General features: G+C 47.1%; 1 protein-coding gene across 4 annotated transcripts in view; it reads left to right on the plus strand.

Annotated features, from left to right (window-relative positions):
• The window catches only part of NFIC (nuclear factor I C), a 322,708-nt gene that overhangs the window by 209,359 nt on the left and 85,944 nt on the right, over nucleotides 1-27,405 (plus strand). For all 4 annotated transcript variants that reach the window (XM_078669818.1, XM_078669820.1, XM_078669817.1 and 1 more), the window contains exon 3: nucleotides 20,593-20,664. In XM_078669818.1, coding sequence (XP_078525944.1) covers nucleotides 20,593-20,664 — 72 coding nt within the window. The remainder of the gene's footprint in view (nucleotides 1-20,592; nucleotides 20,665-27,405) is intronic.

The raw sequence follows: 27,405 nt of genomic DNA on the forward strand, positions 1-27,405 counted from the left end.
AATACTGAGTGCCCGCTCCCGTTGCCCCAGATTTGTAAACACTGCAGCCTACTTCGCAGCTGTCCCGAACAGACATTACTGTTTGTACTTTGATGTTTTTCAATATCTAAGACCCTACAGTGCCAAAATATATCAGCCTACCAGTGGAAGACTACTACACCTAGGATGACCACCTTGCCCTAGGTCATTACAGACACATCAAAACATAACTTTTCCTACTTTTTCCGTCTCTCTACGACATTGTGATCGATTGCGTTGACTTTGTTAAGATTGTTATCACGTGACGTATGCTTAGACGGTGCTTCACTGCCTGAGAAGATGGTGATGATGAAAACCAAGATATTACCTTGTAATCGAGACCCAAAATCAGTGGAAAGAGATTTTGTGTCAGATTATGATACAATCCATAATTTGCAACAATGATCTCTTACCAACGAATTTTGTTATCACACTATTTTTTTGTATAATTGGTTTTCAACAGTGAGAAGCTTACTTTTAAATATTTCTATCTTATTATAAACAAATTATTCTGGATAATATACAACATGGTACAATAATGACGACCCCGGTGTAGAGTGATGTTTGCAAGCTGCCGATTGTGCGTAATTCTGTTTTTATCTCACTGGGACTAGAGGGCCGAAAATCAAAAGGAGCCATGTTTAAGTCAGGCAATCGCCCCATGCGTGAGAATGAATGTGGTATGGCCCTAAGTACTGGTGCATACATCTTTTATGTCTGGTGGTTCCAAATGGTAAAAGAGATGAGTTTCGCCAGAGTTAGAAAAATTCTAAGGACGTTGACATGAGGTGTAAATTGGACCGGATTGTGGTGCGTGTGGTTAGTGGTGTAAGTGGGCTTCACCGAGGTGTTGACCCTACACCTTTGGTTATGTTTGTTCACACCACGCACCACATGCACACTTCATGCCACAGAGGGACCAAGTCCCTACTCCGGCAGCCCTCCCTAAGTCACTACAGACCACAAAAAGTAGAGTTACACAATCACAGCATCCTCGCTCACGTAAAGTGCAAATGGAGGACAACTGTTGTTTAATAATAAACATAGGCTGAAGTCCTCAAACTTATCAATGTGGGTGCATTTTCAAAGTATTTTAGCTAAACGGACAAAGCAAATGCAGAGAACATACAATTTACACCCTTCTACATAACTGCAAAGAGACGCAGTTAACGACTTTAATTGTTCTTCAATAGAGAATCTGTTCCAAGGGGGGTTTACCTCTGTTCGTTAGATATTTGATTTTTTCCCCCAAAAATGCAAACAAGAGAAAACATTTGCATAACACTTGTGTGGTTGGGAGTTGCAGAAATAGCATTGCAACGCATAACACAGAAAGACCTACACGTTCACAATGTAATTGTGTATTCCAGTGTTTACCAAAGCGCACACATTCTTATCCTGGGAAAAGTCAGTGTGTAGCTATGGTAATTGTTTCTTTGCTTTTAAATTTGGAGATGTTTGATGAATTTGCTGGAAACTTTCCAATCAAATAGATTTAGTAGCTCAGTTTTCTGCAGGTCAGGTTTTGTGTAGATAGACTTGGGAAGAAACTAGATAGGGAGAGGGACAGACAATAAGAATTTTCAATTTTCACTTCTGTAGGAAACTTTGGTGTCCGCTACAATAAATCTGCTGAATTAAATCACATCACATTTTGAATAAAACTAGAACTTTTCTCAAAGGTGTTGTTTAGCTCGGTCTAAATACACTGAGTAGTTTTCAAAATATTTGTAATGCAAAAAGATGTCAAGTGGCTTGAAAGGGTTAATTCATAACAATATCTCAACTGTTAATTTGCGGTTCTTCTGTGAATTTCAGGATCCCCAATGGATTCCAAAATCCATTAAAATAAATAAACAGATGCCACTGGATGAGCAATTTTTTTACCCCTCATATATTTCGGATTTAAATTTCCAAATACAATCCTAGAAACCGAGTGCTGTGATTGGCTGGTCGTGACCAACAAATTGTGATATCGCCGCCGTTTCGTCACACTGTGCACAGAGTACCGTATTGGCAAAAACAGGGTATTTGGGCATCAGGCTGCATACCCTCACCCCATGCCCTCATGGGAGAGCCCCAACGGGACCGTCCGTAAAAAACTTTTTTTTTTTAAAGACGCATTTTTTTAGCAGCATTTGAGCATCCATTGGAGGAATCAAGAGTCCAAAGGAAAGTGTTAGGATCATAGACTCCAGTATGAGTTCCTCAAATCTTAGCTCCTCAAACCATAATATTAATAATTATTATTATTTTCAAAGCGGACTACTGCCGCTTCATCAGCCTATGAGCCTCGGTGCAGCAGGGGGTTTATTCCAGATATGCGACACATCATCAAACCACCCCAAAATTTCAAATTTTTTTTTTTTTTTGCGAGAGTAACTTTTCTTCTGATTTTAATACATTCACTTATGTTTAAAATAACCTCATAAAAATCCTTATAAACCAATTATAAAACACGAATTGAAGTTTTCCTATGGTTAAGAACTAAAACCAAAAAATCCCAAATATTACCCAGTTCTAGTCAGCTCCTCAAACCACAGCGGGCATATTTGACATGCAAACCAAACTCACACAGCAAATACAATGTTTACGACTTCACACCAAAAATATCAATACATATCCAAATTAAAAAAATACCGTAGCCGTTGTAAATATGTCCCTAGTTTGTTTCTCTTATAATGAAATCTGAGAGGCATTAAGCATTGTTTTCCCAAGTCACTTGCACTGTAGTACTGTGGAAATAACATGGAATTTGTCTTTTGCACCTTTGAAATAAATGTATGAATCTCTATTAATTACTAGCTTTCTTCCAAATATTCATGTTTTATTGGCCACACTTCTGGCAGATGAGATGTATCTCTACAACAAGCCCAGAGCAGACCTGCTTGTACATCTTAAAGTCAGGCTTGATTGAGGCAAACACTTTTTGCCGGATGTATGACGTTACAACGCACACTTTTACAACGCATACCTTTACAACGCATTTTTTACAACGCAACATCCATTACAACGCATGCCATTACAATGAAATTTTAAAAACTACATTTACAACGCATTCCATTACAACGCATAATACCTTTACAACGCATACCATTACAACGCATAACATTACATTGCATGTTTGGTAAGTATTGGATAGTGTAGGGGTAAAAAATACTATTCTAACTCCAGGGGGTGCCACAGTAGGGTAAGTGTTGGATAGTGTAGGGGTTAAAATTACTATTCTAACTCCAGGGGGTGCAACAGTAGGGTAAGTGTTGGATGGTAATGTTATGCGTTGTAATGGTATGCGTTGTAATGACATGCGGTATAGTGGTGTGCGTTGTAGTGTCATGTGTTGTAATGGTTGCGTTGTAATTGCATGCGTTGTAATGGATGTTGCGTTGTAAAAGTTTTGTTGTAATGGTAGTGCGTTGTAAAAGTTACGTTGTAAAGGTTGTTTCCCCTTTTTGCCTTACTGTCACTGCTCCCATGGGGGGCCCGCTTCCTATGTTCCCCAACAACCTCCCAAATGGATCAAAAGTTACTAAAAGCGTGGTGACATGTGCTGCAGCACCGTGGAAGGCCCTTCGCAGGTCAGGCGGTCACCATTGTCTTTCTTATTTCTGTATTGGGGGTCAAAGTGATACTAATGACGTGAAACCTTTGCCCAGACAGTGTTAATGTTGAAAATTCCAAATGAAGGAGGTGATACTAGCACTAAATGCGCATCATTACACTGCATAATTGGCCTTTTCTTGAGCATAATTTAGTCAAACCTGCTGCATTATTTGGTAATTCCCTGCCACATAATTCCAGTGGCCCTGGATAAAGCGGCTACAGCCAGGGTGCCACTCCTAACAGTGGCGTTATGAAACTTGAGGGGGCCCCCTGCGAGGTACATGGAGGGTCCCCTGCTCTGGATTTAATCAGGAGCTCTAAGGCCAGAGTACTGTGCTGCGGGGGCCCCCTGCAGCTTGGGGGCTTCCAGCACTGCGGGGGCCTGTGTTATGCCAGTGACTCCTGACTTTTGTTTCTCAGTCTGAGCCTCCTATTTTGCTGCTACAGTCCATATCCATGTCTGCCTCCTTGTCTGCCAAGCATCTTTTTATTTTGATCTCAGAGGCCTTTATTTGTCTGCGGTTGCAAGTTATTTCATGCGTGCAACCGCCGCCCCCTCCTCTTCTCTTCTACGCGTAGGTTGTCCCTGCCTCTTCCTGCACATCACAGCCACAATATTGTGTCAGTGGTCACAGGTTGTTTTTATTCTTTCCTCATTCTTCCTCCTTAAGATTGTCCCACTCCAGGTTCCGTCATCTGCATAGAGGGTCCCGCCCCTTCCTGCACGCGAGATCAATTGTATTGTATCGGCGGTTCTTCGCCCACTCTCTGGTATGCCACCACCCCATTATTCTTCCGTCGTCTTTTTTGTTGTTGCTGTTTTATATATAAGCTGCCTACGAATGCTTTACATGAGAACCAGATTACATTACAAATGGGCAGATTTTTTTTTTAGGCACTGGGAGATTAAGTGATTTGCCCAGAATCAAGGGATGTTAAGCGAAGTCGAGACTCGAACCTGGTTCCCCAGTTCCAAAGTTGACAACTTTGGCTTGAGGCCACATCTCTTTTCATTCTTACCCCCTGTGTCTCTCTGTAATCAGTTATAAACCAGGAAGCATGGCATAGGTTGAAGGTGTGATTGCCTATAATTTCTCATAAGGACTCCTACCTTTTTAGGTTGAGCGTTCCACGTAGAAGTTCTTTTTGAAGCTTTTGACTCCTCCCCATTTCACAGTTAAACCATTGGCGACCCATGTCTTCGGCAAGGTCCTAGCAAAGATCTTAGTGCCAAGAGTCCACAGAAGTGAAATTCAAGGAGTTTTGGACCAAAAACCATAATGTAGAAGTTTGTTAAAGCCAGTGAGATCTTTGACACTATCAAAGATGGAGAATGCTCCAAGAAGTGAGATTCACACCCAGTGAGTGAGACTCACACCCAATGAGTGAGACTCACACCCAATGAGTGAGACTGTACTCCATTGAGTGAGGCCAAGTAACAGAAGCTGTAAAACAAGGTGTGGAGCTGACATCTGTGAGACAGAGGCCAGGCGCACCCAGTGACTCACATTGTGCTCCTGGCCATCGAACTCAGGTGTGGAACTCTCGTTAAAAGAGTGACCGTGAGTTGTGGGCCTAGCATCAAACGAGGGAGGCGTGCAAAAAGGGAGACGTACACGTTCATCAGAAATGAAACTCACACCCCTTGAGTGACACTGTGCTCCAAGGTGTTAAACGTGCAGTGTGTGGTCGTAACTGTCCTGCGATAAAGGAGGCTTGCATTCACCAATAGCCAGGACGTGTTCCAAGAAATAAGATTTGAACACAATAAATAGCGTTTTCCTTCAATGAGTCAGTCAGCCTGTGCTGCTTTCACGCTAAATCCTCTCTGTCACTGAGAGTAAGTAGAGTGCTCTGCTGCTGTGTGCTAAGACCCTTTGATTTTACTGAAATTATGTGTAATATACTTACATACAGGGGCTTTTAACTAACATTTTTTTGTTTCACTTGAGTTGTATTAGTGATTTATGTATGGGACTTTCAGCCAGCCCTTTTCATCCATTGGTCTGTTATGGTGTCACTCACATTTTTCTTCCACTCAGAACAGCACACAGCAGTGGGTCATCTCCTTCAGTCATTGGCTATCTTTACTCTGAGTGATGGCATTCTGCCCTTTCACAAGGAGCACAGCTGCACACAAAATAGTTCCCTCAGGTGCCCAGGATTACTATGGAACATTTAATATAACATATAAAATATTTTTGCTTTCAGACAGTTTTTTTTGCAGATTGAAGATGGCATAGCAGCTTCTCCAACAACAAAGTTTTGCCAAAACTATGATACAAAAAAGCAAGCATTGGCAAAGCCAAAGGGATATCTGTTGCCTCTAGACCTATTGGCTATGCTAATCAGGGCCGGACTGGGAACCAAAACCGGCCCTGGCAAAGTGCTCGGCCGGCACCCCTCCCGCACGGGGGTTTGGAGGTGCCGCCGAGCGCTTTGCTAGGGCCGGTTTTAGGGCGATTTTGTTGCAGGGCCGATTTTGCAGCTAAGTTGCAAAAACGGCCCTGTAACAAAATCGGCCCCCAGGAGCTCAAAAATGGCCCTCAACCTTGCGGCGCACCGGGGGATTGCCCGATGCCCGCTATAGCCAGTCCGTGCCTGATGCTAATGCTTGCTTTGCTCATCCTTACTTGCTGTCTGGCTCTCCTTCAGAGCAAAGCACATCTGACACACACACACCCCACATACACAGAAGCATCACACCACGCACTCACCAGCACACAGACACAACACAGACACGCACCAGCACACAGAGGCCAGACAGACACGCACGAGCACACACATGCAACACAGACATGCACCAGCACACATAAACAACACAGATATGCACCAGTACACAGAGGCAACACAGTCACACAGCAGCACACAGAGGTAACACAGGCACAGCAGCACACACAGGTAACACAGACACGCCAGCACACAGAGGGAACACCGACGCACACCAGCACAGAGACAGCACAGACAGACACCATCACAGGCACTCTAGCAAGTAAAAGCGCCAGACTCACAAAGAAACACCGCCGAAGTTTTTGTGGCCTGTTCTAGCTTGAGTCTCAGGTGGCGCAGTCCTGGCCGGGGAGGGGTTCGGGGGGGCACGCGGCGCGCATCCCTAATGTCCGATGGGGGAGCACGGATCTGCGAAGCTAATCTATAGGAGGCCGTGGGAGGAAGTAATGCTGAGCTCAGCGTCTGCAGGCTGAAGGCGAGAGCGGCCTATATTTAGAAAGAGCGGGCAGGGCCGCAGTGCTGGGGGAGACTGGTGGGGGCAGGGCCGGGGATGTCTGGGGGCTGCAGTGCTGGGGGAGACTGGTGGGGGCAGGGCTGGGGATGTCTAGGGGCTGCAGTGCTGGGGGAGACTGGTGGGGGCAGGGCTGGGGATGTCTGGGGGCTGCAGGGCTGCAGTGCTGGGGGAGACTGGTGGGGGCAGGGCCGGGGATGTCTGGGGGCTGCAGTGCTGGGGGAGACTGGTGGGGGCAGGGCTGGGGATGTCTGGGGGCTGCAGTGCTGGGGGAGACTGGTGGGGCAGGGCTGGGGATGTCTGGGGGCTGCAGTGCTGGGGGAGACTGGTGGGGGCAGGGCTGGGGATGTCTGGGGGCTGCAGGGCTGCAGTGCTGGGGGAGACTGGTGGGGGCAGGGCCGGGGATGTCTGGGGGCTGCAGGGCTGCAGTGCTGGGGGAGACTGGTGGGGGCAGGGCCGGGGATGTCTGGGGGCTGCAGGGCTGCAGTGCTGGGGGAGACTGGTGGGGGCAGGGCTGGGGATGTCTGGGGGCTGCAGTGCTGGGGGAGACTGGTGGGGGCAGGGCTGGGGATGTCTGGGGGCTGCAGGGCTGCAGTGCTGGGGGAGACTGGTGGGGGCAGGGCCGGGGATGTCTGGGGGCTGCAGTGCTGGGGGAGACTGGTGGGGGCAGGGCCGGGGATGTCTGGGGGCTGCAGTGCTGGGGGAGACTGGTGGGGGCAGGGCTGGGGATGTCTGGGGGCTGCAGTGCTGGGGGAGACTGGTGGGGGCAGGGCTGGGGATGTCTGGGGGCTGCAGGGCTGCAGTGCTGGGGGAGACTGGTGGGGGCAGGGCCGGGGATGTCTGGGGGCTGCAGTGCTGGGGGAGACTGGTGAAGGCAGGACCGGGGATGTCTGAGGGCTGCAGTGCTGGGGGAGACTGGTGGGGGCAGGGCCGGGGATGTCTGGGGGCTGCAGTGCTGGGGGAGACTGGTGGGGGCAGGGCCGGGGATGTCTGGGGGCTGCAGTGCTGGGGGAGACTGGTGGGGGCAGGGCTGGGGATGTCTGGGGGCTGCAGTGCTGGGGGAGACTGGTGGGGGCAGGGCTGGGGATGTCTGGGGGCTGCAGTGCTGGGGGAGACTGGTGGGGGCAGGGCTGGGGATGTCTGGGGGCTGCAGGGCTGCAGTGCTGGGGGAGACTGGTGGGGGCAGGGCCGGGGATGTCTGGGGGCTGCAGTGCTGGGGGAGACTGGTGGGGGCAGGGCCGGGGATGTCTGGGGGGTGCAGTGTTGGGGATGTCTGAGGGAGGGGCTGCAGTGCTGGGATGTCTGGTGAGGCCAGGGCTGCAGTGCTGGGATGTCTGGTGGGGAGGGCTGCAGTGCTGGGGATGTCTGGTGGGGAGGGCTGCAGTGCTGGGGATGTCTGGTGGGGAAGGCTGCAGTGCTGGGATGTCTGGTGGGGGAAGGCTGCAGTGCTGGGGATGTCTGGTGGGGAGAGCTGCAGTGCTGGGGATGTCTGGTGAGGGAAGGCTGCAGTGCCAGGGATGTCTGGTGGGGCAGGGCTGCAGTGCTGGGATGTCCGGTGGGGCAGGGCTGCAGTGCTGGGATGTCTGGTGGGGCCAGGGCTGCAGTGCTGGGATGTCTGGTGGGGAGGGCTGCAGTGCTGGGGATGTCTGGTGGGGAGGGCTGCAGTGCTGGGGATGTCTGGTGGGGAAGGCTGCAGTGCTGGGATGTCTGGTGGGGGAAGGCTGCAGTGCCGGGGATGTCTGGTGGGGAGAGCTGCAGTGCTGGGGATGTCTGGTGAGGGAAGGCTGCAGTGCCGGGGATGTCTGGTGGGCAGGGCTGCAGTGCTGGGATGTAAGGTGGGGCAGGGCTGCAGTGCTGGGATGTCTGGTGGGGCAGGGCTGCAGTGCTGGGATGCTGGGGATGTCCGGTGGGGCAGGGCTACAGTGCCGGGGTGCTGGGGATGTCTGGTGGGCAGTGCTGCAGTGCTAGGATGTCTGCTGGGGCAGGGCTGCAGTGCCAGGGAGGTCTATCGAGGCAGGACCTATTGGAGCCGGGGAATGTCCGGCTGCAGTGCGCGAAGAGTCTGCCAGGGGCTGGGCAGTGCTCCACTGTACATCCCCCTGCCCTGGCAAGAGGGGAAGATTAGTGCTAGGGCTGTTCTGCAGTGCACTGCACAGCTCAGCTGACACTGCCCAACCGGGGTAATACGTCCGTGGGGGCTAGAAGACATGCAGGAGAAATGCGGGTACGTAAAAGGCCTCATTACCGGAGGAGACATGTAGTGCCCCAGGATGAGCCATGTTCCAAAGCCGGGTAGCACGAGAGAATTCTAAAGCAGAACTCTAGGCACTAGGTCTAAGAAAGACTGATGACGTCACACCTCCCTCTCAAGCTGGCATTGGTTGCCCATCAGATAGAGGGAACGTTGAAGATGATATGCGTCAGGTCTGAAGGACTGAAATACATATATAAACCAGTCAGTATCTACACACCGCTCTGCCACCAGGCATCGACGAACGCTTGTAGGGTCACTCTTTCATCTTTTAGCAAGCGGGGAGCCTGTGGCGAAACCCTAGGTTCTTGTGGTCCAAAATCCTGGAGCCGTCTTCCCCATGCACCAAGCCAACACCAGGACCACCTCAAGTTCCCAGGAGAGCTGGAAACTGCCCTGGTCAGTCAGGCCTTCCCGGACCTCACCCGAAGCGTCCAACCACTTGATTCGCCATTGACACAACTCCAACCCTCTCAGGGGGTCTACACAGCGCTGACTGGACACACTTCTGGAACACAGCTGTTGGTCTAAGCTGTTTCCCTAAAGAACACCCCTTTTTCCCATTTCCGGAACTGGAACGCTGTCACCGAAAGCCACTTATGTTCCTGGCAAACACTTCTGTCACTTTTGTTCCAGTCCCCCTCCTTATCTGGTTCTCTGAAGCATCTACTTACCTGCTTGTTTAGGTTCTTGCAGATTACCAATGAATCGAGGCGTCTTGACTTGCGTGGTAAGGGTGACGCGGGTATGAAACATATTACATTGGATTTTTATTCTGTGTCTTGTACTCTCTGAATGTTGCCTTTGGTGATCAGTGACCAGTTTGCACAGATCTCATCCTGTGGTTGAAAGTCTCAGAAGGGCAGAGGTCTCGTCCTCAATGGCCGTAAAATCAGCATTGACCGATATGGGCCTAATCTCAGCCTCTCTGGCCCTCATATTGACCATCAACTCTGTGGCGATGGACGTGGGCAATACTTCTGAGGCACTTATCTTGGACTTTGTTTTAGTGACCGGCTGCAGTCAACCGCATACTTGGCCCTTTACTTCGGCCTTTGCATCTATTTAATTTGTTCAATTTTTAAACCCTGTAGGGAAAACAGTAGGGTGTAACATTAACAGCTCTGGGTCAATAAATGAATACCAAGCTCAAAACAATTGGATCCTGGCTCTTAATTGTAGATTAAATCCGCCATAAAATCACAATCGGCAATAAAAAAGTAGAACATTCTGGTGCTGCAGGTATAGTGAGATAACAGCACCGAGCACGGAGAGTGTGAAACACGTGATGGGGTTTGGGTAAGGTTATCAACACAAGAGTATAAAAGTATCTCACAGCACGTAGTTGTCACAAAAAAAAGAGAGGGAAAAGGTCAGATTGAGATAATCTGGTTCAAGAGTAAAAAAAAAATAAACCCACAGTGTAGAATGATCTTAGTAACCGTTTCGGCTCACTGATGCCCTGAATGCGGGGTCTTCATCAGGACAACAAGCTGATGAGACACCTTGTGTACTGCCTGACGAAGCAATGTTGTTATTTAATTGGAATGGTTCACAATGCCTTCCTTGATGCAGAAAATAGCATGTCTGCCTCGCCTGTGGTGATATCAGGCAATTTAGTGAAGCCTGTTTATTACTGATCGCAGTCACTGTTAAGTGGTGCTGATCTTTTTCTCTAGAATATTTTATCAAGGTGATTTAAACAAAAAAATCCTCCACCTTCTCTCTTAATGATTCAGGAGATGATGACCGATCACTAGCAACTTACAATCACAAATTGACCAAACTTCTTGACCTTATATAACCTTAATAGCACGTAATACCATTTAGTCCCACTTCGAAGTAGAAAACCTGCATAACAAAGAAAATCTCTGTTTTTCACTTGAGCTTTAATCTCTGAGACTTAAATTGCAGAGAGCTGAAAGGCAGTGATGCCTTAATTATAGTGTGGAGGTAAAAAACACTTAAGTCTCAGACCTCAGAATTTACAAGTCGCAAATTCGAATAGCTGTGCAAATTAGCTCTGGTTCAAACTGGCTACGTTTTTCGAGCTAAAATTTAGTGAATCCGGACGCAGGTAGAGTGAGATGTGACCATGTTACGCTAAAGCAGGCCCATATGTTGCCCAAGAAAATTAAAAATAAGGAGAAATGATTTGCTGAGATAAGCTCTGCGGGTTGTCTCTAGCTTCCAGTCATTTGAATTCCGATTCTTATATCTGTCTGACAAATATATTAAAATTGTTAGGCTCCTCAGTAATTTGCACATAATCACAGTATTCCCTGTTTCTCTAAACTGTGAAATAGTATCTTTTCACTAGAAAGCAGCTTAGGTTGAACTATTACTGATGTAACCCTCCCTGTCACCTGAAGATTCAAACATCGACAGTCTGATTTTGTTTCTACAGTATCTGGGAAAGATCTTCAAAACGTTAGCGCTCATCAACTAGATAATTTTTTCGAACCCAGCATCTTACATCATTTTCACCTAACATCTCTTAGACCCGGCCACAACATGGAATTGGTGGTTACGTCTGTCCTTGATAACTTGCGGATGTTGGTTGGTGAAGAGATGCGGGTGCACTCAACCGATTGGACTTTCCAGCGACCTTCGATGCCATCAACCATGCCTTGTCAATGGATGGATCGATGGACATTGGCCCTGAAGATCCTGATCTGAAATGGAACAATTATTTTCTATCCTTTGATCTGGAGGCCACTTTTCTCCCTCCATGTAAGTTGCCAATCATTCACCATCAGTTATTTGTTGCCAAAGGACCAGCGCTTTCACCGCCTCTGTTTAATATCTACATATTCTTCTGGCCTCCCCATGGAGGTTAAAATGCTATATGCATGCAGGCGATGCACAGGTGTTCGGTAATCCGACCATATCACAAGCCTCTGACTGTCCAGCTGCTCATACACAGGCATAGCTCCTAGAAGTACCTTGGAGGAAAACAGCTTCCTTAGTAGGCAGGGCCTTTTCAGTAGCAGCTATCAAAGAATGAAAAAAACTTCCTTTCGAGGACCAGTCTTTGCCTCATTTAATATCTATCATAAACAAATTAAAACCTTGCTTTTTAACTGATAAAGTGCCCAAGCTGGTTTTCATAATCTTCGAGAATTTGTTTTAATTCATAAAGTTACTGTAATTGTTTTAGGTGTCAGGGGTTGGTTATGTTAATGCTCTCTGTAGTGCCATGAAGGACTTTCACACGTGTCAGTAACATAACATCATTAAAGGCTTTACTTTTGCCAGCAATGCTTATCAAGTCTGGACACCTTAGTGTGGGGCCTCAGCCCCTCCCTACTCCTCAGTAGCCGCCAGACAAGTAGCGCATAGAAGCGAGGGATGGAGAATCTCTAGGCGCTTTAAAACAAAGTTATCAAGTGATCCATGAGGCTGGCTCTTGGCCAGCCCTGGTTCACGGTGAACAGTACCAAGCACACATGGATGCGTACACAAACTTTTCCACTATAAATATAGGCCTTCAATTCTGAGAATCTGGAATAGTAAATCTTGGTTTATTTATAATAATTCATAATTCCATATTTGTAAAGCGCAAACGTACCACCCCTAAGGGTATCCAGGCGCTGGGGGCCTTCAGGGAGATTAAGTTAGCTATTGCCCAGAGTCACATGATGCTGAGCTGAGCTGCTGCCGACGATGAGCCCCGCGCTCCGGAGTCAGCAGCTCTAGCTGCTGCGCCACACTCTCCGTTTATAAATACACATACATAGAAAATGTATATATGATGCAATGTTCTGAGACTTGATAACATTGCAGGGAAGAAATCATGGTTGGTGAAGGCTGCGAAAGCTCTTAACACAAACGATTGTGACAATAAAACGTCCCCACCCCGCCTCCATGTTTTTTACCTCACTCTGTGTGAGCAGAACTCTGTGTTCTAGTGTTTATTAGCCCTATGAAAAACCTGTCTAACTAGTGTGTTAGTTCTCAAAAATAAATGCAAACCGTACTACAGTAATAGTTGGGCGTGGGTTCAGTAAGAATATTGTGCTGCAAAAATGTCAACTACAAAATATTGTGAAGATTAGAATGTATAGGAAAATATAGGTTTACTATACATAGCTCTGCGTATATATGTACCTTGATGATATATATCTTCAAGATAGGGCGATGTGAAATTAATTATAGGAAATGTTTACCCACTGGCATATACCTCCTTCGACGATGTTTAGGCAGTCGATATCTTGCCTGCGATATTTTTATAGCACAATATTTATACCGACAATATTCTCACATACAACCTAAAAATGTTCGCCCATAGAACGGCTCAGCTTTTAATCTTTAGTCATCATTCAGCTGCAATCTTTGTGCCACCAACTTGCATTAGAGTGGCCAGGTCTCTCTAAGTCATTACAGAGAGTGTTTCCAATTCATGGTTTTCCTTTCATCACCGAATAATTTCTTGGTTTGTTCCATTTAGTCTGAGGCACAGTAGAGCCACAATTTTTGACTGAACTGCTGAAAGTTGGTTATGATGACTTGGAGAGAAGTGTTCGAACTGATGTTGCGCACTGAGATTTTTTTGTAAATTAGGCCCTGGCTGGGGCAGCAGACCAGAAGCAGGAAAAAAAGAATGGCCGGCCTTGGTCTCTATGCCTGTAATGGAAGAAGGCAGCTCATTAATATTCATGAACCTGCAGACACCTGCATTAGCCAATCGATGAATCAATTCATCAGGTTATTAGTGCGCCACTAGAGTTCGACAGCGCATGTTTTAAGCACTGCGGGGGGATGGAAGAACACAGCTTCAGTGTTCTGCGTGAACAGTGACCTGAATACAGGATTGAGCATATGTCGAAACCATTCTGGGAGGGAGGGTGCGCGAGTGTGAATGGTTGATCTTGGGCAGGGTCAGCGTAGGTTCAGAAGGGCTGGATGAAGACAAGATTTTCAGGTGATCAATAAGACACATTTGCACACAACGAGGCTAATTTTGAACCACTTTGCGTAGTCAGTACTGTCCTGAAAATGTGGCAAAAATCCATGCTCTTTAGACCTAATTCTGACACCCCTTGCATAGGGAGTTTTGATGTTTTATGAGGATAGAGTAAAGTGGTCAAAAAGTCCCATTCGTGGTGTTAATTTGAAGGCAGTGCTTTGATTTTAGCCCATGGCACTCTGCATGCTGGGACCTGTAGGCCTATAGGTGTAATGTAAAAATTAAAACTACAAGTCCAAACAGAACTAAGCATGCTGGGACTTGTAGGCACATAATCATAAAGGTAAGCGTCTGTGTGTTGTCTTATGGGGGTCTGTTAGAAGATCTGTGCCAGTGAGTGGTCCTTATGGTCCGTCGTAAAAGGTGGTTCTAGGTCCTGCATAACTACGATTGACACCTTTCTGAGAGAAAAAAAAACAACCGTTTGTTCACAAGAGTCAGCACAGTATTTGAATGTGATTTTTTTAAGTTTCTCTATATTATTTTTTTAACATGCTAGTTCTGCTCCTGTTTGTTTATTGCTCATTTAGGAATAGTTTAGACAGTTCTAAAATACTTTTGAAGTCATTTCTTCTTGTAGTTGCTGTTTTAGGTTTACATTTAAATTGGGTAAATGATGATTTTTCTCCTTTTTCTAACCAGCCTTAACATACTAACACAAAAAAATGGCAGTGAAATACTGCCTGGGTGGCAAACCTATGTATGTGTCTCACATTCAGTACGGTCGGGGCTCTTGTGCCATTTGCACCCTGAATTCTTTTTTTTAAGCTAATACAGTATAAAAAGTAAATATAAATTAACTGGTGCTCATGTCAAGCGCTCTGATACCTTCCAGTCGAGTTAGCGCTATATAAAACTGCAAAAAAGAAAAAAAATGAAACGCCTGGAGTGGCCGAAAGTACACCCACGTGGCACGAGCCCCAGTGGTCTGTAACTGTGACCACAAAGCCGCCTGCCAAACAAATGACTGTCCATGCCTGCCACTCACAACTTTCGCCTCTGTTGGCAACTGGCAGTTATGCATGACTGTATCATGAGACGGCCATTTCCGGCGCAAGGGATTGTGGGCGCGGAGTGGGATGTTCCCATACGAGCGCCTCTTGCATCAGGTGCAGCTCTTGGTCCCATAGGCTGCAGTCTGTTCTGTCTCTCTGCAGGTGGGCGGGCTCCACCTAGTGTTCACTTCTGAGATTGCAACAGGTTGCGGCGAAGCAGCCCAGACAATAGGATGCTTTGTGTGGGTGGCGCGTCACCACAGAGCTTTAAAACAATGACGTGAGGTGTACTGCGACTTTTCACTTACGGCAGATCACACGGTTTGTCAGTGGTGCAGCAGGGACTATTTCTAGTGCCCTCTAAACTGAATCCACACACTTTACTGTACGGCTGACTCATATTTCTATATATGATCATACCAATGACTCTGGACTTGAAACATCTCGCATGTTATTAAAGCTAGGAATACATATGGCCGAGCCAGCATAGCAGGCAAGCACATATATGTGCAAGAGGTGCTTCAACTCACTGAGATATCTCACCTCCTCATACATACTGTCTGTGAAAGGCCCATGCCTGCTGCGTGGTTACCCCGGGATCCATTAGCAGGGGCGGCCTGCGAGCACAGAGTGCCTGGTGGGCCCAGGGACCCATCGCTCACCCCAGGGCAGCAACATCGGCTCTGCAGAGTGTAGAACCGCCGCTAATGTGCATTAGGCCTGCTCCAGAGGGTGTGCAGGGGGGAGCAGGAAGGGGACCGGCGATAGGGCTGTAGGAGGGAGGGGCGTGAGGGGAGAAGCCTCTACGTGACCCTTTCTCCCTGCACCGCGGGTCCGGTCACGAGTTTAAATTGGTGCAGCAAGTTCAGTGGCACCAGGCCCACTGAACCATGATTATTGCTGTATTTTATAATTCAGCAAAACACACAAGATGATGGACGGAATGTTGCACAATGGCAAAACATTCACCCCCATGTCTGAACTGGGGTGGCAAAGTGGGCTAAAGAACGGTGATGGATTAAACCCAGATCTGTTGACTGGGTGAGAGTGTTTGATTGGCTCAGATGCTTCGTCCATCACCACCCCCTTTTGTACCGTGTTTTATAATTCAAGCAGTATCCAGAGGGCCTATTTCCTTCCTTGCACAGGGGCCCATGACACGCTGCCTCCGCTGACGCGTGTGTCCTCTTTGTTTACATCCCCTCTCTATTCCTTTCCCCTACACGCAGTGTTCGCTTCCTGATTCTGTTTACTTCCTCTCCTCTGCCTGCCTTTGTTTAGTTTCTTTCTCCCTCAGACCCCTGCCCCTGTTTCCAAATCGTCTCTCTACCTCTACTCCGTACTTACTTAGCCAGGAAGTCCCTCCTTAAATCATCTCCCTTTATTTCTTTCTATTTCTACCCACACTTCTAAATCCCTTCCCTCTGTCCTCCCTCAAGCTCTTTATTCCCCCACTTGTTCACTTTCTTTGTTCTTTTCTTCATGTATTCTTTTCTCTCTCCCTTTATTCCACTCTTTCTTCTTCCCTTCATCCTTGCATATTTCATTGCTTCCTTTCTTCCTACTGCTTTCTTTTCTCTCTCTCTTCTTATTTTAATGACATGTTCTCTCTTTCATTTCCATCTTCCCTGCTTCCTATCATCCATCGCTCTCTTCAATTACCCACTCCCCCGTTGCTAACTTTCTGCCTCCGTTCTTCCTGTATTCCTTTCCCGTTCTCTCTAGTCGCTCCTTTACTCCTCTTTCTTCATACGTCCACCCCAGCTTTGCTTCATTTCATTCTTTTCACACAGATTTCAAAATATTCCCAGATGAAACAAATAAATGTTGCAAGAAATGCTGCATATTCCGCGCATCGCAGGTCCTGGCGCCTCATAATAATGCAGGTGGGGCCCACCGACACTCATTTCTTGAGGACCAGCACATATTGTTCCTCAATAGACTTTGATCCAGCTCAACAGAGAGAAAAACACAAAATGGGGAAAGAAGGAAGATGAGAAAAACAGTAAAAGAGTTACAAGGGATGAAGCAGGGATGAAAAAGAACCTGCAAGAGGGGGATAAAGGGGCAGGGAGGGCCTGGTGGTGAATGAAAGAGGCATGAGGTGGAATCAAGACTAGACAGCCTGGTATTCATGAGATACAAAGACAGGAAGTGTAGGTGTGGAAGGAAGAGGCATGAGGTGGAATCAAGACCATACCGCTTTGTATTCATGAGCAAAAAAGAGAGAGGAAGTGTAGGGGGTGGAAAAAAGAGGCGTAAGGAGGAAACAAGACTATACAGCCTTGATGTTTGTCACTCCAATTTTCAATCTCACCAGCCATACAAATTACAAATTTAGCACTGATTTGAATATATATTTCAAGCGAGACATCCTTTGTCGTGAAAGTGTTTTATTTTTCATTTTTTTCTCAAACCATGAGTTATTTCAAGGGGCACTCAGAGTGTGGCTGAAAGCCTCATATCTTGACACCCTTTTAATGAAGGTCTTGTGTCTAAAATATCAAAGTGTGTCCCATTGGAACAAGTTTGTGATAAATATATTCTGCAGGACTGTCTCTGGCAGGGAAAGAGGTGCTCCCAGAGGCACACGTAATAAACACCTAGTTCAAGAAGAAAGGTTTTTAAACATAACTGGGATGGCTAGAATAAGAGGCACCACTTTTATTACAAGTAGTGTGAACATGTAAGCCTGCAATCTGTTGAGTACAATACTATTGTCATTAAGTTTAATCATTTATTCTTTACTTTCTTATTCTATCCACCTTGATGGGATCTAGAATGCGCTGTGCCAAAAAAGTAAATACATATAGTAAATATGTGCATGTCCCATGTGGACTTCATTACTTCATTGCAGGTGCTGACCATTGATAGTGTCTTTAGAATATATGTGGTTTTCTTTCTGATTGCATAGTAATTTGCTTTCGCTCCCTGCGTCCTGAATTGCTGCATAATTCCACTGTCCTCAGATTGTCTTGATGTTTGGCCAGACATAGGCTGCTGCAGCTTGCTTTATCCAGTGAGTGGCTACTCTGGGGTGGTGTCCGGCTACTTACAGGTGGCCTTCTGCACCGAGGATAATTCAGAAGGGATTACGGAGCGAGTGGCTACTCTGGGGGTACTGCTGCTGGTAATATAAGGCGACTGACGGCCCTGAGGTTGGTGCATCCTGTGTGATTGGTAGAGTGAGTGGCTGCCCTGGGTTTAGAGCAGCTCTTTTAAAGCACGACAGGGTGTCTATCAGGTTTAGTGCACCATGACTTTTTATTTCAGGTAAGTGCGGCTGAGATGAGAGTGACTGGCGGCCCAGAGTTCCAGTGTAGCCCCTAATATGGAGTAAGCAGCTCCTCTGATGATAAAGTAGCTGACATTACAGTGACTGGCTGCACAGAGGTAATGGAGTGAGTGTCTCCTCTAAGGATTGTGCAGCTGACATTACAGTGACTGGATGCACAGAGGTGCTAGAGTGAGTGACTCCTCTGAGGATTGTGCAGCTGACATTAGAGTGACTGGCTGCACAGAGGTGATACAGTGAGTGACTCCTCTGAGGTTACACAGCTGGTATTAGAGTGACTGGCTGCACAGAGGTGCTAGAGTAAGTGACTCCTCTGAGGATTGTGCAGCTGACATTAGAGTGACTGGCTGCACAGAGGTGATAGAGTGAGTGACGCCTCTGAGGTTACACAGCTGGTATTAGAGTGACTGGCTGCACAGAGGTGCTAGAGTAAGTGACTCCTCTGAGGATTGTGCAGCTGACATTAGAGTGACTGGCTGCACAGAGGTGATAGAGTGAGTGACGCCTCTGAGGTTACACAGCTGGTATTAGAGTGACTGGCTGCACAGAGGTGCTAGAGTGGGTGACTCCTCTGGGGATTGTGCAGCTGATTTTAGAGTGATTGGCTGCACAGAGGTGATAGAGTGAGTGGCTCAGTTGTGGATTGTGCAGTTGACATCAGAGTGACTTGCTGCACAGAGGCGCTAGAGTGAGTGACACCTGAGGTTATCACAGCTTGTATTCGAGTGACTGGCTGCACAGAGGTGATAGAGTGAGTGACTTCTCTGAGGATTGTGTAGCTGCTATTAGAGTGACTGGCTGCACAGAGGTGATAGAGTGAGTGACTCCTCTGAGGATTGCGCATCTGACATTATAGTGACTGGCTGCACAGAGGGCCGCACACCATCTATTATATAGATTATGATATGGGTCGGAGGTTGGTGCACAAAGTGGGGATAAGTGACCATGAGCAGGGATGTTTGTTTCATGAAGCTTATAGTGGAGTTAGGGGACTTGCTACCATGCAGGGATGGTTACCCTTTTCAATCTTTACATGGAACCGCCGTGAAACCTTCTAAAAAAGTCTGGGATCCATTATCACCTCTATGCTGACGACACCCAACTCTACCTCAAGGTGTCCTCCGCAAACAACTTTTCAATCCTCGACACCACCCTCAACTCCGTTTAATGTTGGATGAAATCTCATCTAATTCTAAATCCCTCTAAAATGGACTTCCTTCTTCTCTCAACCTCAAATTTTTCACCTCCTGTTCAAATGATGGATGGATAATTTGAACATTCTTAACAACAAACCCACCATCGTTTACAGCACCAAATCCCTAGGCGTCATCCTGGACAAAAGACTTAACTTACATTCACCCCTTGGGGGCCTCTCCAAAACCCACCTCTCCCCTCTAAAATCCATCCTCCATTCAGCTTCACTTTTCAACTATGGAGCCAAAAGAAATGACCATATTACACCCATACTTATTTCTCTTCGCTGGCTTCCCATTGAAGCTAGGTCGATTTGCAAGACTGCCTGCATCACCCATAAAGCCGTACACACTTCCGCCCCTCGCTACCTCGCTAACAAACTCAAAAATCAAGTGGCTACAGACCTTCACGCAATGCTGAAAATGTATTGCTCGAACCTCCAACTTTCAAAGGGAAAAGACTTATGGCGCAATCCTTCTCAGGTAATGCAACTAGAATTGGAACTCACAACCTCGAAATCTTTGCATCACCTCCTCTTTCCAGATTTTCAAAACAGATCTTAAAACTCTTATCTTCCAAAGACACTTTTATGAATAATTTGCCTCAACCCAAGTCATGACCCTGATTGCCACATGACACTCACGAGAGGTCAATTTTGTAAATATGTATTCTGTACTTGTATAATCCTAATTGCGCCGCCTTTTCGTATAATGTAATCTTGAATGTAGCTGTAACTCGTTAACCTGTAACTTCACCACGAGTACCTATAAGAAGTTTTACCTACTTCTATGCTACCCTCATTCCTTATGTAAATTAATTTGTTCTATTGTAAAGCACTCTGACACCTCTGGGCAACGTTTGCGCCGTATAAAAAATGCATAAATAAATAAATTGTCATCTGCATGCAGTGATGGGTCCTAGGGTTGTGGGCTAGTGGGCCTGGGTCCATGTAGGGACATCATGTAATTACTGCAAGTGCGTGCCCTGGCACACTGCGTCTAACCATCAGTCCCTCTTCTCTTTCAGATTCCGAACAGGACAGCAGTCCGCGGACGGGGATCGGCTCAGAGCAGGAGGACACGAAGCCCATCACGCTGGGTGAGTGTGTCTTTCAGAGGCACTAAACTGTGGGGGGGAGTCTCCAGATTTTTGAGTAGGCCTGTCCTACTCTAGACACTGCAATGGCTTTATGAGCATGCCAAACACAACATTTTGCGTCGGAGTGTATAAACCCATTCAGTAATCTGTAAGGGAGAGGATGTGGCATAACGTCCAGAGATGCTGACTTTGGAACTGGGGAACCAGGTTTGAGTCTTGGCGTCGGCTCAACGTCCTGTGATTCTGGGCAAAATACCTAATCTCCAAGTGTCTACCAAAAAAGAATATGTCCTTGTGTAATGTAACTGGTGCTCATGTAAAGTGCTACGATACCTTCAGGTCGAGTTCACGCTCTATAAAACTGCAACAACAACAAAAAAATTTAAATATTAAATAAAAACAAGGATAACCATTTGGTGATGACCACACGGAAGATGCACATACTTGTCGCACCATAAACTGCTAGAAAAATACTGGTTCCGTTTTTAGCAACTTTTACTAAAGTCATGGAAAACACTGCAAAGTTTTCCACTTTGGTGCTTGCATGTGAAAATCTGGATGGCTTGCATCAATTGTCCATTTCCAGTTTGGGTGGGGTCGATTAGAGGGAATAATCTGTCCATAAGCTGAAAGAGTATATTGCAACGTGGAAAACAATTTGCAGGCAAAGTGAGGCAGAGAAACTCCGCAACCTTTACATAGCACAAAAATCAAAGTTTGAAAATGTTGTAAGCAAAAAGAAAAAAATTACTTTACACATTCTGATCCAAAGTTATGAACACATCTTTGGAATCATCGAAATAACCTGCAAGCTTCTCTCTCTGAAGTAGGGGACAGTGCTTAATTTGAGCTGGTGGTTCGTGGTGGCAGTCACCAGCACTTATAGGTGGGGGACGTGTCTTATTTTTCATCATCAAACTTGAACTTAGAGGAAGAGAGAAGAAAGAAAAGAGAGAAAGAAGCAGGAACAGAAATATAAGAAAATAGAGCCAAAGGGAGAAAGAAGGACTTAGAAAGAAAGAGCCTGCAAGTGTGAGATAATGAGACAGGCAGTGAAGGGCTGTGGAAGAAAGAGGCATGAGGTGGAATCAAGACCAGGCAAACATGGTGTTCATGAGGTAAAGAGACAGTAAGTGTAGGGGGTGGAAGAAAGAGGTATGAGGTGGAATCTAGACCGGACAGCATCGGTATTCATGAGATAAAGAGACAGGAAGTGTAGGGGGTGGAAGAGAGAGGTATGAGGTGGAATCTAGACCGGACAGCATCGGTATTCATGAGATAAAGACACAGGAAGTGTAGGGGGTGGAAGAAAGAGGCATGGGGTGGAATCAAGATGAGGAATCCTTGGTTTTCATGAGATAAAGACACAGGAAGTGTAGGGGTGGAAGAAAGAGGCGTGAGGTAGAATCAAGACCAGGCAGCCTCGGTGTCCATGAGATAAAGAGACAGGAAGTGTAGAGTGGAGGAAGAAAGAGGCATGAGGTGGAATCAAGACCAGGCAGCCTCTGTATGCATGAGATAAAGAGACAGGAAGTGTAGGGGGTGGAAGAGAGAGGTATGAGGTGGAATCTAGACCGGACAGCATCGGTATTCATGAGATAAAGAGACAGGAAGTGTAGGGGGTGGAAGAAAGAGGCATGAGGTGGAATCAAGACCAGGCAGCCTTGGTGTTCTTGAGATAAAGAGACAGGAAGTGTAGGGGTGGAAGAAAGAGGCATGAGGTGGAATCAAGACCAGGCAGCCTCGGTGTCCATGAGATAAAGAGACAGGAAGTGTAGGGGGTGGAAGAAAGAGGCATGAGGTGGAATCAAGACCAGGCAGCCTTGGTATTCATGAGATAAAGACACAGGAAGTGTAGGGGGTGGAAGAAAGAGGCATGGGGTGGAATCAAGATGAGGAATCCTTGGTTTTCATGAGATAAAGACACAGGAAGTGTAGGGGGTGGAAGAAAGAGGCATGAGGTGGAATCAAGACCAGGCAGCCTTGGTATTCATGAGATAAAGACACAGGAAGTGTAGGGGGTGGAAGAAAGAGGCATGGGGTGGAATCAAGACCAGGCAGCCTCGGTGTCCATGAGATAAAGAGACAGGAAGTGTAGGGGAGGAAGAAAGAGGCATGAGGTGGAATCAAGACCAGGCAGCCTCGGTATTCATGAGATAAAGAGACAGGAAGTGTAGGGGGTGGAAGAAAGAGGCATGAGGTGGAATCAAGACCAGGCAGCCTTGGTATTAATGAGATAAAGAGACAGGAAGTGCAGGGGGTGGAAGAAAGAGGCATGGGGTGGAATCAAGATGAGGTATCCTTGGTTTTCATGAGATAAAGAGACAGCGAGGAAAAAAGAGGCACGCGATGGAACTAAGGTGAGGTAGCCTCCCTAAGTGTTCAGCAACCATTGCACTCAGTCGCGCTGGTGGCAAACTCTGAAGAAAAACTAAGGGCCCCTTGTGCAATATTGGAACGGCTGCAGAAAGACCCTTCAGCTGTACATAGGGGTCTGCGTACCATACCGCCCCCTGATGGCGTAGACCTTGATAGCCAACGAGAAGCCTTCTTACTGGATCGCAGATGGTTCTTGTGTCAGATTCTCACGCAAGAGATGCCCTTACCACAGAATATATGATGTTACAACGCAAACAAATACAACGCATGCCTTTACACCGCGGTTTTTACATCACAACTACCATTACATTGAATGATTTTACAACGCATACCATTACAACGCATAATACTTTTAGGGTAACAGTGGGGTAAGTGTTGGATAGTGTAGGGGCTAAAATTACTATTCCTACTCCAGTGAGTGCAACAGTAGGGAAAGTGTTGGATAGTGTAGGAGTTAAAATTACTATTCCCATGTATCCCCAAAACCCATACCCACCCTAAACTAACTGGTATCAGAGGCGCAACTAGAGCCACATTTCGGGGGATAAGAAAAAATTTCGGGGTGGGGGCTGAAACTTTAAGCAGTAGGTAGAGTGGCGCTGCAGGGGCTCTTAGAAGGGGTGAAACATCAACAAAGCCTCTTTAACATGCACATGGTCTTTTAAAGACCTGTGAAGTGCTCGGGTGCCGCTGCGTGTGTGCCCGGGAGCTATCTGAGCCTGGGCTGCCACACACGATGGTGGGGGCTGAAGCCCTTTGATTCCAATGGGTGTTGCGTGCCTGATTGGTATGCATTTTATTGGTATGGGTTGTATTGGTATGCGTTGTAATGACATGCGTTGTAATGGCATGCGTTGTATTGGCATGAGATGTAAAGGTAGTCACGTTGTAATAGCTGCGTTGTAAAGGTAGTGTGTTGTAATGACTGCGTTGTAATGGTTGTTTCCCCTTACCACAGCCTGAGTGGGTCAAGCAAAGAGCAATTAGTGGTCCAGGCTACAAGGTCCCTGGTGGTCCAGACACCGCCACCCCCTCTCCAAAGGATGAGGCTGGGTTGCGCCTGCACAGCAGGAGCACAACAGGGGACGCAGAGGACGAGCCGCTGTCGCTGGCGCAGAAACAGATGCAAAGACAGAGTAAATATTGAAATCTGCAGCCGCAGATTGAGAGCGCGGGCTGGCACGCAGCGCAGAGCAGACACCCAACATCTGCTTCGCATATTGTGCCCCTCGCCACACATCTGCCTGAGCACAGCTGCCACCTGCTCCTTGTTAGCATCCCAACCTCAGCAGACTGGTGAGGGAGGAAGGCGGTGTCCGCGTCTCCCCGGTTTAAGCATCCTCGGCAGGCCTGCTTCGGAGAGATGTCTGCGCCTCATCAGCCCCCTTCAGAAGGGGAGGCAGCAAGGAGCGTCAATCAGCGGAGGCGGCCATGGGTACGGAGAACAGGTATCGATAGGCTTCTGTAGGACACAGAACAGGTACAGCCGAACCATGTGACGCGCAGGCTTCCCTCTCACACAGAACAGGTACAGCAGAACCATGTGACGCGCAGGCTTCCCTCTCACGCAGAGCAGGTACAGCCGATCTATGTGACGCGCAGGCTTCCCTCTCACGCAGAGCAGGTACAGCCGATCTATGTGACGCGCAGGCTTCTCTCACACAGAACAGGTACAGCCGAACTGTGACGCGCAGGCTTCCCTCTCACACAGAGCAGGTACAGCCGATCTATGTGACGCGCAGGCTTCCCTCTCACACAGAGCAGGTACAGCCGATCTATGTGACGCGCAGGCTTCCCTCTCACACAGAACAGGTACAGCTGAACTGTGACGCGCAAGCATCTCTCACACAGAGCAGGTACAGCTGAACTGTGACGCGCAGGCTTCCCTCTCACACAGAGCAGGTACAGCCGATCTATGTGACGCGCAAGCTTCCCTCTCACACAGAGCAGGTACAGCAGAACTGTGATGCGCAGGCTTCCCTCTCACACAGAGCAGGTACAGCAGATCTATGTGACGCACAGGCTTCCCTCACACACAGAGCAGGCACAGCAGAACTATGTGACGCGCAGGCTTCTCTCACACAGAACAGGTACAGCCGAACTGTGACGCGCAGGCTTCCCTCTCACACAGAGCAGGTACAGCAGAACTATGTGACGCACAGGCTTCCCTCTCACACAGAGCAGGTACAGCAGAACTATGTGACGCACAGGCTTCCCTCTCACACAGAGCAGGTACAGCAGAACCATCAGTCCCTCAGATTTCTATTGCACGGAGAGCAGTACACGCAAAGAACAGGTACAGCAGAACCATCAGTCGTGCAGGTTTACCTGATACAGAGAGCCAGTACAGCAGAACCTACAGACGTGCGGTGTTCTGTCACACACTGAGCAGGTCCAGCGGAACCATCAGTCACGCAGGCTTCTCTCACACACAGAGCAAGTACCGCAGAATCATCAGACGGGCAGGCCTCCCTCATACACAGAGGAGGTTGTGCAGGCTTACATCACGCACAGAACAGGTACAGCAGAAAGATCTGACGTGTAGTGTTCAGCCACACACAGAGCGCGTGCTGTGGAACTAATAGATGTGCAGGCTTCCCACACACACAGAGCAGATTCAGCCTGAGCAAAGGTAGTACAAGCTCCCTTTAGACACAGAGCATATACCGTATCACCCAGCTTCACTCGCAACTAGGGACAGCTCGCCAATTTTGTGAGCAGTAGAAACCCTTGAAGAGAATTCATATTCCCCTTTGACCGCAAGTTTTTTGCCAGTGGTGAGCCAAGAATGCTGAACAACCACAAATGACAAAAAAACTAAACCTAAACAGGCTCAACCCACAAAATGATGTAGAATGGTTAGAAACATGACTTCCAAAAATTGGCAACAGTTAATTAGTTTGCAAGACGTTGTCAATACATCGAGACACGTGAAACAGGTCCACCCTGCCCTCAATAGGATCACTCTGTCATGTGTACACCATGGTCCAACTTGGTGTGACGTGATGCAAAGCAATGCAAGCTGGGAGCACAAATTGACTTGATAATGATATGTGATTTTTTTTGTCAGTTCCATGCCAAGGGCCCCTTCTTCTTGTAACACCAGAGCACAGCTCAGCCACTAGCAATGCTGAGACACCGCGGCCTGAAGAAACGTAAACGTCTACTATTTGCTTCACCATAGCCGTCCGTACAATGGAGGCGGGCCCGGAACTAGAAGCCTACATTATGTGCTTTACATGAGAGATCATTTATGTGTTCAGAATTGCTAATGGGAAATGCTGTTCTATACACTAGTAATTATCAGGCTACCTTGATCTCTGTGTTTGTCAATTATGTATCTGTTAACCCACAGGATTCCATTAGGACAATTACTGAAATTAAGAGCTTAGTAGAGACGTTTGGCTCCACATCCGAGTACAGAGTCAGTGTAGACGAGCCCCAAGGCGCCACTAATCTACCTAGTTATTAATCACCACTAACTATGGATGCCTGATATCTCTGTTTAAGACGCTACCCTAAAATTACTGGATTGTACTACTGAATATCAACCGCTGGAATATCGTGGTAGAAGAATTTCGATGACAGCATATTGAGGGACGAAATATCGAAAGATACGTGCATATAGGCAAGTATAGATTTATTATTCCTAACCCCACATCTACATACCTTGAAGATATATGTATCTTATAGATACATATCTGTGGAGTTTGATATGGAAAATCTAGACTGACTTACCTGTTGATATTTTTTGTTTATATGTTGTCCGCTAAATTGTGCCCCATCGAAATTCTGGGTCGATATTGAGAAGGCACACCAAATTAAAGGTTTTTGATTTTTACTAAAAGAGGTGAACAGGAACTACAAGAGACGGTACAGCCTACTCCTATGAAAGAGAGCTTCCTGAACGGGTAAAAACAGATTTGGAGTAGGCGCGACGTACCGCTCCTACAAAGAAACTATGTAGGTTCAGGTTTGTTTTATCCTACAGTGCCGCCACTACCCAGATCACTTCCGTAGCACAGCTTGCATCCACCGGAAGTGCAGAAAGCTCATATGGGATCTGTCCTCGGGTTGGAATAGAGCGGTGGTCCCGGCTCTGCACCCACCCAGTCTTCTCTTTTTGGTGATGAGTGGACATAGCTCTCGTTTTCTTGGGTTTTGATTTTTTGCAATTTTCTTTGGTGTCAGCGGGTCATTTAACAGTTTTTACTGTTTTTTGCAGCAAAGTCATGGTGTACTGGTAGCATGCATTTGTGCTAAATAAAGATGAGTACTTGTACGTTATTACCCATTTGGGGGGCGAGAAGGTTGCTTTTGTGGGTAAATCGCTTCAACAGTGACTCTTAAGATATGACCATT

Source organism: Lissotriton helveticus, chromosome 12 (genome assembly GCF_964261635.1).
Source record: "Lissotriton helveticus chromosome 12, aLisHel1.1, whole genome shotgun sequence".
Classification (NCBI taxonomy): domain Eukaryota; kingdom Metazoa; phylum Chordata; class Amphibia; order Caudata; family Salamandridae; genus Lissotriton; species Lissotriton helveticus.